Genomic DNA, 13394 nt, shown 5'->3' on the forward strand with positions numbered 1-13394 from the left:
ACCCAGTGCCAAAAAGGATGTGGACCCACAAATTGCTGGGCACAGAGCAAAATTTACAGGAGCTACCATAGGATCTAAACAATTTAGATAGAGGAAGACAGACAACAATGTAAATTCTGAGTATGGTGTAGTGGGGGAACAAATGATTTTACAGTTTAGGTTTTAAAATAATTTAACGTTTGCAAATTTTAAACTATTACAATTTTTGTTTTGCTTTCAGTATTCTTCACTTTTTTTGGGAAAGAGGCTTCATACAAAAACTAAGATTCATATCCCAAAAACTAAAAAATTAAGGCTAGGGTTCAAGTGAAACCACTTTACTGGACTACTTTTAATGATAAGGATTACATTTCTAATAACTTAATTTGGGCTGTTATTTACAGCATACATTGCTTCGTACATGAACATGTTGGGTTAAAATTGCCTTCTTAGTCTCAATCTTAGATCAACAGCAACACTCTTGCCCTGTTTAAAAAGTCTTAAGTACAATCCACAATTCAGAGACTTGAACACATAATGTAGACAGACATTTCAGTTCACTGTTGAAGGAATGCTACAATATCAGAAGTGCATTCCTGTTCTGAATCCCATCTTTGTATGTTAAGGATCCCACAGCACTATTTAAAGATCATTTGTGTTCCTCTGGTGTTGTAGGCTATGCTTATACTTCTACCAATATCAGTGATATTAATTACATGGCGATTTATTTCTCTGTGTTCTGGGGCCTGGTTGTGTTTAAATAGATGCTGGCTTTTCCAACATTACAATACTGACAACATTTCAAAAGTACTCAAATAACTAGCCTGTTTTGGGAAATCATATGGTTATGAGAAACATTATATAAATGTGTGCTTGTTATTTACTGATGTGATTAAGCATCCAAAAGGCAATCTTTTTTCTCTTGTTGCCCTCTGACATTGTAGAGATGCAGTCCTTTCGGCCACAAAAACTAAAGAGGTCGTTGAGCTGAACAATGCAGTGATGGAAGTGAAAGGTCTTCCTGATATAATTGGTAAGTATGGTTTGTTAAAAGCCTTTTTAATAGACTTTTTCTCCTCCAGTTTTCTTCTTTCCCACCCGTTAAGGTGCTGTCTTATGTTGGGTTGCTATTCCACTGAAACTCAGGACTTCAGTGCCCCATCCAAATTATCTTACTTGTAGCTGAGCCTAAACATTCATTATCAGTAGCCTACTTTCTTGAGTGAATATGACAGATAACCTTAATTTTATTCTCACCTGATGTTCACAGATGGACAAACAAGTAGAGATCAACAAGAACAAGATCCTTACTTCCTTCTCTCTTCATTAGCTTAATGGCCCTGAAGGAAAAAGGTAGCAAACTGGCTGCTCAGGCTAAGATCAGTTGCAGAATTAAGTGCCTTCTAATGTGCATGGCCCAGCATGTTACCAAGCCCAACCCTTTGCTCTTGGAATAGTGCTAAGCATTTCACTATCTGTCCTAGAGATGTTGTAATCAATTCTTCTCACCCGCTGTTGCCATTGGTGCCAAAGATTGAATCCACCAATCTAACAGAAACAGGAGCATTGTGGTTTGATAATGGTGGTGTATTGCATAATGCCAATGTATTGCCAATGCTAACTTTCCAAAGGTCAGCTGCTGGATGAATACACAAGGTTCTTTTAGAATGCAATTTTAATACCATTGTTTGCTTGGTTTGACCCAGAATGGAGCCTCATTTTGCAGGCTGCAACACTATTTTAACCATCAACTAATAAGCTGGGTTTTTGTTCATTGAAATTTGGCAGGCTCCCAGTAGAGTGTCTGTAACTTAATTGAGTGAAACCACACAGAAAGCTTGGACCAATACTGCCCAAGTCCCCTCTCCATCTATGGAATCCCCTCTGCAACCCCCACCCTGTATCACTGCCCCACCACCATCCGCTAACACCCCCCTACTTAACTGTTGACCCTAAACTTTTGTAGACCTAAAACAGGCAAGGTTTCTTTGAGGATCCTTTATGGATGGGCAGGTGGCTGGTAGTTTGCTATTAAGACCTGTTGGTTAAAATGGGCTGTGCTTTCCATTGCAGTTCCTGGCCAGGAGATCTTCCTGCTTCTTATCTAGGATTTAAAACATTCTCTATTGATTAATTGGGTACACTGTATAGTGGTTAAATTACTGGACTAGTAGCCAGAGTTCTGGACCTTTGATCCATGGAACAAAAGTTTGAAAGGTTGGGGAATTTAAATTCAAGTCATTCTGTACTTCTGGAAAAAAAAGTCTTAGAAACACGTGCTGCGAAATTCAAAAGACATCTGTAGTGAGGCTGTCATAGGAGCAAGATTATGTATATATCCTAAAGGTAATCTATCTATGGGACTACTCATGTGTCAGACTCCACAGCAGTTTGAGTCATGCAGAAGCAAGCCTCACTTGTCATAGGAAGTGCAGCTTCTACAGGAGCGGGCTGTCCATTTTGCTGGCAAAGCGTACACAAATGAATTTTTTGTTAGTGACATTGCACAACATCACTGCTTAGTTCAGGCACCTCTGTGCATTAGCAGAACCTAAAAAAAATTTAGCATTCTGTGTGACTTGAATTGCAGGTAAGCTTTGAGTAAATTCCATTAAATCTGCTCAAAAATGTTCTGCTGTGAGAAAGAATTTCTAGGTGCCTGGTTAAGATGTGTTACTAAAGATGATATTTTCCTTTAAACTACAGTTCCTACAAAAATAGGCTCCAGCATTATTCAGCAGATGACAGAAAATAAACAGAAAAGCCATGAGGCGGCAATGATGAAATTGGAACAAGAACTGATGATCATCAGTAGGGTATGATAACATTGTCTTTATTTCTCTCTTTTGGGTCAAGACAGTTTTTTCCCATCATATTACTGGATACACTAAAGTATGACTTGTGGACATGTGTTGTGGTCTGCACCTGCTTCAGTCATGTACTTTCCACTTAATTACTTTGACAGCATACTTAGGGATTCATTCTAAATACAAAGTATGGTGTTTCTATTCTCTCAAATTCTCATGTCAAGCCTGAGGTGGTAAAAACCTTGATGTGACATAAAAAAGTTAATACTGTCCAATATCACTCTGCCATTCCTATGTACAGTTCCAATATCTCATTGCTGCCTCAAAATGCAGATTTTTCCTATTCAAATTTTAAGAACAGAAATAAGCTTTATTTTTTGATATTCCTAGGACCTAGAGAAGCGGTTTACTGAAGCTGCAGAGCAGCTACTGCAGTACATGGAAGAGTCTCACCAAAATGTTCATGAACTATTGTCAAGGATAGAAGGTGACAGCGATTTGCCTACCTTGACGTTTGAGGTATAGTTTTCTTTATTGATAAATACAATTCTACAAGCAGTAGGTCGATATAATAACATGAACTTTATGTAAATTGCTTTGTAGTCAAATGCAGAGTTATAAATCACTTATTCAACAAAATAAGTACACTGTTTATTAATACAGGCTACCCCCAGGTTAAGAATGCCCAATGTAGGAACACCCCCTACATATGAACAAGCTCCCATAATATTATTAAATTCAAAAGTCCGACGTACATACATATGTTTGTACCAATGAATAGCAGAACTAGTTTCCTCTTTCTCGCTACTTTTAGTAATTGTTCTTTTTTATTGGTCTTTTGTGCTTTTAATGTTATTCATTACAACACTGTGGAGGTATGGTTACTATATTGAGTGATTTATATGTATTTTCTGACTTATGGACAAAATCCACATTGACATCTGTAAAACAGGGGATGTGTAAAGTGTGAGGTGTGAGGCCAATTCTTTGAAACAGACGTAGGAAACAATGTGCAGCTAGCAGTGTCCATTTGAGCTGGTGGAAATTGTGCAGGATGTTCATGCTCAGTCCTTATTACCACGAATGGGGCAATCAACCTGTGCTGATGACACTGATGCTGTCCTTGGTGCTGATATATGCACCCCGATGTCTGTTGTATCTGGTACCAGTTAAAGTGGCCATTAATCTTCAAATATGAGCCTGCACCTTTGGAACTGGAAGTGGCTTATGGCTGCAAATTGTGTTTTAGTTAATTCCACAGCTGGGAGAACTCTGCATCAGGAGATGTGCAGAGGTTTACACCAAATGTGCCTCATAAATCAGAACAGATAGTGGGATAAAGTGGGTGTAGAAAGTGAGGGGGATTAGTTATAAGCAGGTAAGGAACACATAGAAGCCCTGCGTAAATGGCAAAATGAGCACACCACCTCAAACTACCTGGCCAGCCAGCCCGTCAGACACCACCTGACCCATCAGTGAACAAAACCAGATTGGAAGCCAATCATCATTGATCCTGAGGGACTGCCTAAGTAGAAGAAATGATAGGGCAGCCTGTAATGTTTGTGAAGCCTATCACACCTGCTGCCTGCTCCTCCCTTTAAAGAGAGGAGCTGAACTCAACTATCCTAATGATCAGAGCCTCTGTGACCTCCTTGATGCATCAGTATTGCCATGTGATGTAGTACACATATCAGCAGCTGCAACAATCCTGTGATAAAGAAATTAAAGGCCTCCTTGTTTACTGTGACAGGTACATGGTCTGGCTCTGTTCTGTGTCCCAATTATGCTTGTAGTTTGAGACAGATCTCTCAGACTGACCTCTCCCTCACCCACTCCCCCTTGCCCATCGTCATGTCCGCAGAGGCATTATCAAAATAACCAATAGCTGCTAATAACAAAAGTAGATAATACAGAGATCAATTTCACTCCTCGTAAATTGTTCCTGCATTATAAAACAAAATTCTTAACTAAAATTCACCTTTTTGAGGGACACAACACAAAAAAATTGAATCATTAAAAACAAAGGAAAATTACAAAATAAATAATGTCACTGCTACCTGTACTCAATATGCCTTGTAGTCCAAATCATGGAAGGGTGGATACCTATGCTTTTTGCCAAGGTGCGATTATCCTTCTGTTTGGATTTTCCAGTTCTTTTCTCCAGTTTTTTCAGTCTGCCAGTACTTAGCAGCAAATTAAGTGAAGCATTTGTCCTTGTCAAAGATTTCTGTGATTGTGCTGATTTACATTGGAAAACTCTGAGATGCTTTGGAAGGCTCCACTTCCTTGAGGATTTCTCTCTTGTTGGTCATTAGTTAGCTACTGCAAAATGTTAGTAAGTAATTATGTAATCTGTTGACCTGCTGGACAACTATAACATATTTAGAATAATTATAACAATTCAAATATCAGATAATGGAGATCTGGTGCTCCAAGCTAATGTACCTTTTGTGTGTATGAAAATCTTTTTCTGCTTTGCTTATAAAGCTAAAAATTATTTTTATAATTTTTGGGGTTCTGTACAAATTTCATGATAATATTAATGCCAGTCTTATTTCACCAAGTTTCCTTGCATAATGTAGGGCATTGTGTTCCAGCAGAGGAACTATATGGGGTTTTATGAGCCACTCTTAATGAAATGAGTTGTACATTACTCCTAATGGCTACTCCTTCTGTAGCTCTTACCAAGCGTAAGGAAGGTGCACAATTATGGTCTAAGATCTTTGATTAAATTCATAACATGTTTGAAATGCTCAATGGAATGATGAGCACCTAAAAGACAAAGTTAGTGTGAGCTTTTGAATCCCTGTTTTAATGAAACATGAAACACAACCTACCTTTCATTTTCAGATATATTTCCAATGTTTTCTGTGTACTAAGCAATATTTCCCTTTCTTTCTTCACCTGTCTTGAAGATGTGATTACTCTTTGGCTGTTCTACTATGGAAATCTCTGTGGGAGTGCTTTCACCACACAGGCTTCAGGACTTCAAGAAGGTAGCTCACCGCCACCTTGTCCAGAGTCATTGGGCTTGGGTATTAAAACACTCATATCCCATGAAAGAATAAAAGAAAACTAAATACTGATCAGGAGTTGAAACACTACTGGTTTTGCCCCTACCCCCAGTTCTCATGAACTGATCTTTTGAACTAACTCTTCACTTGATCAGTTAGCTTTGAAGTGTCGTCATCATCCTTTTGATCTGTATTTGTCAGCCATTCACTGATTTAACTGCTGTATTATTAAAACACCAGACTTTTTAAACATTGTGGATTATTTCTTTTTAACACAATGTTTAACGTAGAGGCCCTATTTATCTTTGTTTGACAAGCTTTACTTCTGTTTGTAGAATCTAAATGACTTATGGGAGAGCATAAGGAAACTCTCACAACTGAGGAGGGATCGGGTCAAAAAACTTGATGAAACTTTCAAGGAATATGAAAAAGAAAGAGTGAACCAGGTAAGTAATTTAAATGCTGGGCATTTGAAATAACAAGAAAAATGCTGGAAACACTTACCGGCATCTACGGAAAGAGGAACAGTGTTGCTATTTCAGGATGGAGACCCTTGGTTAAACTCTCTTGTTGGAAGTGGGCATTGCCTGACACTTGTATGACACAAGTGTTACTTGCCATTTACTAGCCCATTCTTTACTATTATCCAGATCTTGGATTTTATCAACATTTGAGTTGTTGTGAAGGAAATTGAATGAAGTATAATCTGCAATGAATATACCCACTTCTGAGACTATAATGGAGGAAAGATTATTGATGAGGCATCTTAAAGAGTTTTGAGCCCAGGTCACTGACTCAAGGAACTCCTAAAACAATGGCCTTGATTCCCTTTCATTTACATATTACTGAGTCATCCTACAGTCAGGTGCTTCAGTGATGTCAAGGGCAGATCTCCTCACCTTAGGAATTTACCAGGACTACTCAGCTCCAGATTCCATTCTAGTTTTACCTCTGTTTTGACCAAAACTAGAATGGAATCTGGAGCTGAGTATTCCTGGTAAACCCAAACTGTACATCAGTGATCAAGTTCATGGTAAGTTAGTGCTACTTGAAAGTACTGTTGACAATGCCTTCCATCATTTTGCTGATGATTGAGAGTAGACTGTTGTGGTGATGATTAGACAAAATGGATTTGTCCTCGTAATGTTGACAGGATATATCTGGGCAATTTCTCACATTGTCTGGGGAATGCCAGCTGAGCTGTTCTCAGATCCTGTAGTCTTTACTGTTACAACAGCTCTCGGCCTTTTCTTGGTAACACATGGAATTGAATTGAGTAGGTTTTACATTGGTGGGGATCTCAGGAGAATCAAAAGTGGATCATTATTATATATCTTGCAAATACAAACTGGCAATAATATAAATGTATATCTGTGATTCAGATAACAGCAGAATTTAAGGACTGCATGAAGACTTTGGAAAAGATCGCTTATTTACCAGCAGGTGATATTTATCGACTTATTGATAAAGAAGCAATGGTAAGAAGAAAATAATTAAATGATTTTTTTTTCAGAAATGTGATAGCAGGTTGTTGGATGGGGAAAATAATGGAGGTGGCACCACAGGCTGTTTACATGCACGTTCTTTAGACTTGCCGAAAACACTCCTACTCCTCCTGACCCAGCTCTTCTCACCTCATGATAGACCCAGACATGGTCACCTACCTTTAGTTGTTATGATTAACGGGTGGCTCCAGGCTTGGGTCTCTTAATTCCACAGTTAGGATTTGTCAAGTATTGACAAATCTGAACAAAGCATACTCCAACGATACTCTGGATGAAGAACACTGGACATTGTGTCCTTTAAAAATGTCACAGAAGTAATATCTCTTGCTATCACATAAAGTGTGTTGTACACAAAAAGTGTCTCTAGCCAGCATTACCATAGCATAAGGCACTGTAGAAACTGATAAAGAAGAGATGTATGATTAGTTCATTTCCCATCTGGTTGATGTATATTTACATTAATAACATCCATTAATCATTCTTTGGTCCCTGGTCTGATTCCTATGTGTTCAACTGGCCTTCAGTAATTACAAGTAGGTAAAACATTTATGATATTTTCCCTCAAACTGCGCAAATGTTGCTATGACAATTTTCATCTGTGCAAAGTCTGGTTCAAGAGTCAACAGAAGTTTTGATGATTATTTGTTAAATGCAAGAAGATGAGATAATGAAGTTTGTGTATTGTCAAAATAAATGTAAAAGAAGATGTTTGTTTTGCTTCAAATATATTTATATCAAGATGTTAAATCATGCTAATAATTCTATTGTATTCATTCCCATTTTGCACAGCTGGTAAACCAGGCCTTGTTGGCAAATCGCAGAGCAATGAGCAAATTGTATGTAAATCTGATCAAGGCTGACCTGAAGCAAGAGATATCAGTTTGGCAGAAATGGAACACTAAAGTTGAAGACTTGAAAACCTACAAGAAGCAGGACATTCTTTGGAAATTAAAGTGAGTCTTTTTGTTGCCAATACTATAAGTGTGTAGAGAAGTAACTTATATAATGATCACACTAACAAGTTAATCTGATAGCCATGATTCTGAAAGTAAAGATAGGCCCCCATTTTTATTACATTAACTTTTTTTTGACTATTACTTCTCAAAACTTTCATCTCATTCATGTTAAGCTCCAAGTTGTGTGAATACTTCAAGATTCATGAATTATTGATAAAGAATATGTGGTCAGTGGGGAGCACATTTGGCTGTCTACAGACCTTGGTTTTAAAAAATCCATATTTAATTTTGATGATCCTGTCAATGGGAGCTGGTAGAAACTGTCGGAGGACAAGGACCTAGGAGACATAGTGGTATTAAGAAGTAAAAAGCCTTATGTGGTTCGGTCAGAACAAGGCATACCCACAAAAGGGAGAAAAGAAAATTAAAAGTCAGCTCTGTTGTGCTATATATTTAGCTGGAACAGTCAAGCACTAAAACCACCCTTTCTATTTGAGAAGACTTCACAGGAAGTCAGATACATTCAGAAACATCCAAAGACCTCTAATAATTTAAAGCACAAAAAAGCATAAACAAAAACATATTCAACCACTTCTAATCCCTTTAAACACTTTAAAAAAAACTGTCAATAATCTATTGGAGTCTTTTTAAAGAATTCTAGTTCACAAGCATATTCTTAAACAAGGAAAAGTACCAAAAAATCTTTTCAAAATAATAAACTTGCATCATTTTCCTTCCATTGTCAGGAATAGAATTATTTGGTTATTTTATAAGTGCAGAACATCTTACCCAGGTTCTTGTTCCCTCACCATGAGGAGTCCAGTGTTAGGACACAGATGGTTGTGAAGTAATCGCTCAGCAGATTTCTGTGATGAAAACAGAAAATGCTAGCAACAAGTTAGCAGATCGGGTTGTATCTGTAGAGATAAAAGACAGAGATAACATAGATAACTCATCGGGTCCACGTCCATAGATCCTTAAAGGTTGCCGCGCAGGTCGATAGGGTTGTTAAGAAGGCGTGTGGAGTGTTGGCTTTCATTAGTCGGGGTATTGAGTTCAAGAGCCGCAAGGTGATGTTGCAGCTTTATAGAACTCTGGTTAGACCACACTTGGAGTATTGTGTTCAGTTCTGGTCACCTCATTATAGGAAGGATATGGAAGCTTTAGAGAGGGTGCAGAGGAGATTTATCAGGATGTTGCCTGGATTGGAAAGCATGTCTTATGAGGATAGGTTGAGTGAGCTGGGGCTTTTCTCTTTGGAGAGAAGGAGGATGAGAGGTGACTTGATAGAGGTGTACAAGATGATAAGAGGCATAGATCGAGCAGACAGTCAGAGACTTTTTCCCAGAACGACAATGGCTAACACGAGGGGACATAATTTTAAGGTGATTGGAGGAAGTTATAAGGGGGATGTCAGGGGAAATTCTTTTACACAGAGAGTGGTGGGTGCATGGAATGCACTGCCTGCAGAGGCTGTGGGGGCAGATACGTTAGGGACATTTAAGAGACTCTTAGATAGCCACATGAATGATAGAGAAATGGGGAGAGGGAAGGGTTAGATAGATCTTAGAGCAGGATAAAAAGTTGGCACAACATCATGGGCCAAAGTGGCTGTACTGTGCTGTAGTGTTCTATGTTCTATAACATTTCAGGTTGATGCCTTTTCTAGATTTCCACATAAGTACAGAATAAGCATTCACACATTTCATGGTACTTCGCTTTATGTTTTTACTTGATATATTTTATATGGTAGTGACTGTACTCTTGAAGCAATCCATCTGTCTCATTCCCTAATATGGATGGTGCTGTAAACAATGGTGCTGAAAACTTATGGTGTGTGCACATCCTTTTTCTTGTTAATTATTTAATTTTTAAAAATTGAAAATATTCTTTTTGGAGGTTGGTTAGTTACATCTTTCATCCATCTATATCTCAGTAGTTTTGACCCTCTGCTCTAATTGCCCAAGTACATAATTAATGGTTTCTTTAATGTGGATTGCTGTCCATTGTAATCTCTACGTCAGACAATAATATCATTGTAAGAACTGATCATAAAAGTATTACGTGGCATCAAACAGTTTTCAGTATTCAATATTCAGCATTGCTACTTGCTTAGCTACAAGTAATAATTTTGTGTCAATGTTTGGCTTTTTGCATTGTTGCTCCTTTCACAGAGATTATTTAGCAAAGGATTGGAAAGCTGGTTTGGCAACAGAAGAGGACTTATTGAGGAAACAACAGCAAGGTCTAAACTGTCAACGGAAGCAGCTTCTTGAGGAGATAGTGTAAGTTTAAGAAACAATGATTCTGATGAAGGGTCCAACCTGAAATATGAGCGTACGTTTTCAGATTGAGATGGAAATGTTGTACAAATCCAGTGAATGAAAACTACCGATGTTGGAAGTTTGAAATAAAAAACAGAAAATGTTGGAAGCACTCAGTGGGTTAGGCAATATCTGTAGAAAGAGAAACAATTAATGTTTCAGGTTTAATACTCAGAACTGGGGAAGGGAGAAAGCACGGTAGTTTTAAACTGCAGAGATGGTAAGGAAAGGGATGGAAAGAAGAAAGAGTTAGGCCGGGGTTGCCATAGGAATAAATTGTAGAGGCCATCCAGTCAGGAGATTACTAGGGCAGTTAAAGAGTGAGAATACAAACAGAGGGGCATAAAATGTGAAGTGCAATTCCTCCATCGCCATCGTATTTGTTTAGATGGTTAGACTTTCCACATAGATGCCTCTGTGATGTCTTCCTTCTTTCTGAATCATGGCTTTTATTCGACTATAGTTGACAGAACCCTTGACTGCACCTCAACTATTTCCCACACCTCTGCTGTCAGCCCCTCTCCTGGACAGAGCAAAGATAGAGATCCCATGGTCCTCAACTTCCATCCCACCAGCCTTCATATTCAATGGACTATCCTTCACAATTTCTGCCAGCTTCAACAAAATTCTATCACCAGCACCTCCCTTTTCAGCATTTCAAAGGGCCCGTTTTCTTCAAGATTCTCCAGTCTGCTCTTCCATCCCCACCTTCCACTCCCTTTCTTATAGCACTTGCCCAGGCAACCATAGGAGAGGCAACACCTGTCTTTTTTCCTTTTCCTTTCCCACCATCCAGAGACCCAAACAATACATTCAAGTAAAGCTGAGATTCATTTATGCTTCTTCCAAATTCGATCTTCACTATGTACACTGGGGGAAAACAAAGATTGGATGACTGCTTTGCAAAGCACCCACGTTCAGTGTGCAGTGGTGATCTGTTGCCTGCCACTTTAATTCTCCATCCTACTACCACTGACCTATCTGTCTGTGGCCTCCTGCACTGTTATAATGAGGCCCAATACACCTCATCTTCCATCTGGACATGTAGCAGCCTTCTAGACTCAATATCAAATTCTACAACTATAGGTACCTTGCTTTCTCTGTGTATCAGAACTGGCCATTTAAGCTATAAGTAATCCATCTGTGATATTAGTTTACCTCTCTCCATTAGTGCAGTCTGATTAGCTGGTCATGTCCTACGGCTCTGAATTTTCCATTTTTTTTTCTGGTCTTTTGTTTGTATTCTCACTCTCTAACTGCCCCTTTTAAACCATCAACCACTGACTTTTGCACAGCAACCCACAGTAACTTCGGCCTTGCCCTATGTCATGCATTCTCTTTCTCTCTCCCCCTCCCCTTCTGCCTCTGCAACTTAAAAATTAACTTGTTTTCTCTCTTAAACAGCAGAAAATGCAGGCAACATTTGTGGAAAGAAAAATGGGCAACTTTTCAGGACTGTGATCCTTTGTTAGTGTTTCCTCTCTTCCCCAGTTCTGATAAAGTTAACTCTGTTTCCCTTTCAACAGATACTGCCTGACCTGCTGAATGTTTCCAGCATTTTTTACTTTTATTAATTTCCATCTCCGGTACTTTGTTGTTTTTTTTACTGCAAGGAAAATCTAGATTCCAGTCAGGTGAAAAGCCAGACTCCAATCAGGGGAAAGCAGCATTTTCTTGCATTGCAAAGAGAGTAATATGGTAGGGGTTGGTGATTACTCAGGATAGCATAGTCCCTTGGGCCCTCTTTTATTGTCACATATTCCCAGTGGTGGGACACCCTCTGCCTTCCACCCTCCATTGAACCAACCAAACTTGCAGCTTAATGATCATTTGTTAAAGAAGGTGGAGTCACTGACCCTCACCACATGGGGATATAATATTGTTGGTATTACAGAGACATGGTTGAAGAAGGGCTGGATTGGCAACTCAACATTCCAAGCACTTTTTCATTTCCAGAAATTCCAGATATGCCAGAAAATTGGTGGAGGTAGAGAGGTGATAGTGCAAATCATTTTGCCCTTTCCACTTAGAAAACATTAAAGTGCTTTGCAGGGAATGAAGGATAATCAGTGTAGTGACATAGAAATGCTTTCCAGTCAAATTGCATGCAGAAACTTCAATAAAATATTAATATGATGAACAAGCAAATAATCTGTTTTTAGCACTGTTAGCTCAAGGATAAATAGTGGCCAGGGCACCACAAAGACTTCCCTGTTCTCTTTTGAATTGTGCCCAGGAACTCTTAACATCTTCCATAAACGCTTTTGTTTAATATCACCTGAAGATGGAAACTCAGTCTGTACAGAACTATCAAACTAGAGTGCCAACCCAGACTTTGTGCTCTGCAGTCGCACTTGAGCAAGATGATTCAAGTAGAGAATATTGAGCAAATCTCTTTAAAGCTAGGAGTGATGTAGTGAGGTTGAGGGGCCATGCTTGACTGTGGTGAACAAAGACATTTGAAGGCTCTACCTCCAGTGGTGGAACAAGGAACGAGTTGCTTTAGAGGCCAAAACTCTGGGGGAGAAGAAGGCACAAGGTAGAATACTAGAGTGTAATAGGTTGTATGAGTAAGTTGAGACAAGGCCAAGGAAGGATCTGAAAAGAAGCGTCTTGAATTAAATGCATTGGGGAGTTTTTAGATGGAACTGTGGAAGTTGTAAGAGTATTAGGATAGTCTAAAAGGAACAAAAATAGCAATACTCTGGCTAGTGGTTCTGTTATTGTCAGTTCTGATGAAGGGTCTTTAACTTGAAACATTCTTACTTTTTCCACAGATCCTGCCCAGCCTGCTGAGATTTCCCAGCAT

At 38.9% G+C, this 13394-nt stretch overlaps 1 protein-coding gene across 1 annotated transcript in view; it reads left to right on the plus strand.

Annotated features, from left to right (window-relative positions):
• Positions 1 to 13394, plus strand: part of ccdc180 (coiled-coil domain containing 180) — a 68751-nt gene that overhangs the window by 4790 nt on the left and 50567 nt on the right. The window contains exons 4-10 of the mRNA XM_052037466.1: positions 924 to 1012; positions 2686 to 2795; positions 3177 to 3305; positions 6136 to 6246; positions 7183 to 7278; positions 8095 to 8258; positions 10436 to 10546. Of these exons, the coding sequence (XP_051893426.1) occupies positions 924 to 1012; positions 2686 to 2795; positions 3177 to 3305; positions 6136 to 6246; positions 7183 to 7278; positions 8095 to 8258; positions 10436 to 10546 (810 nt within the window). The remainder of the gene's footprint in view (positions 1 to 923; positions 1013 to 2685; positions 2796 to 3176; positions 3306 to 6135; positions 6247 to 7182; positions 7279 to 8094; positions 8259 to 10435; positions 10547 to 13394) is intronic.

The sequence above is a fragment of the Pristis pectinata genome, chromosome 23, assembly GCF_009764475.1.
Source record: "Pristis pectinata isolate sPriPec2 chromosome 23, sPriPec2.1.pri, whole genome shotgun sequence".
Taxonomy (NCBI): domain Eukaryota; kingdom Metazoa; phylum Chordata; class Chondrichthyes; order Rhinopristiformes; family Pristidae; genus Pristis; species Pristis pectinata.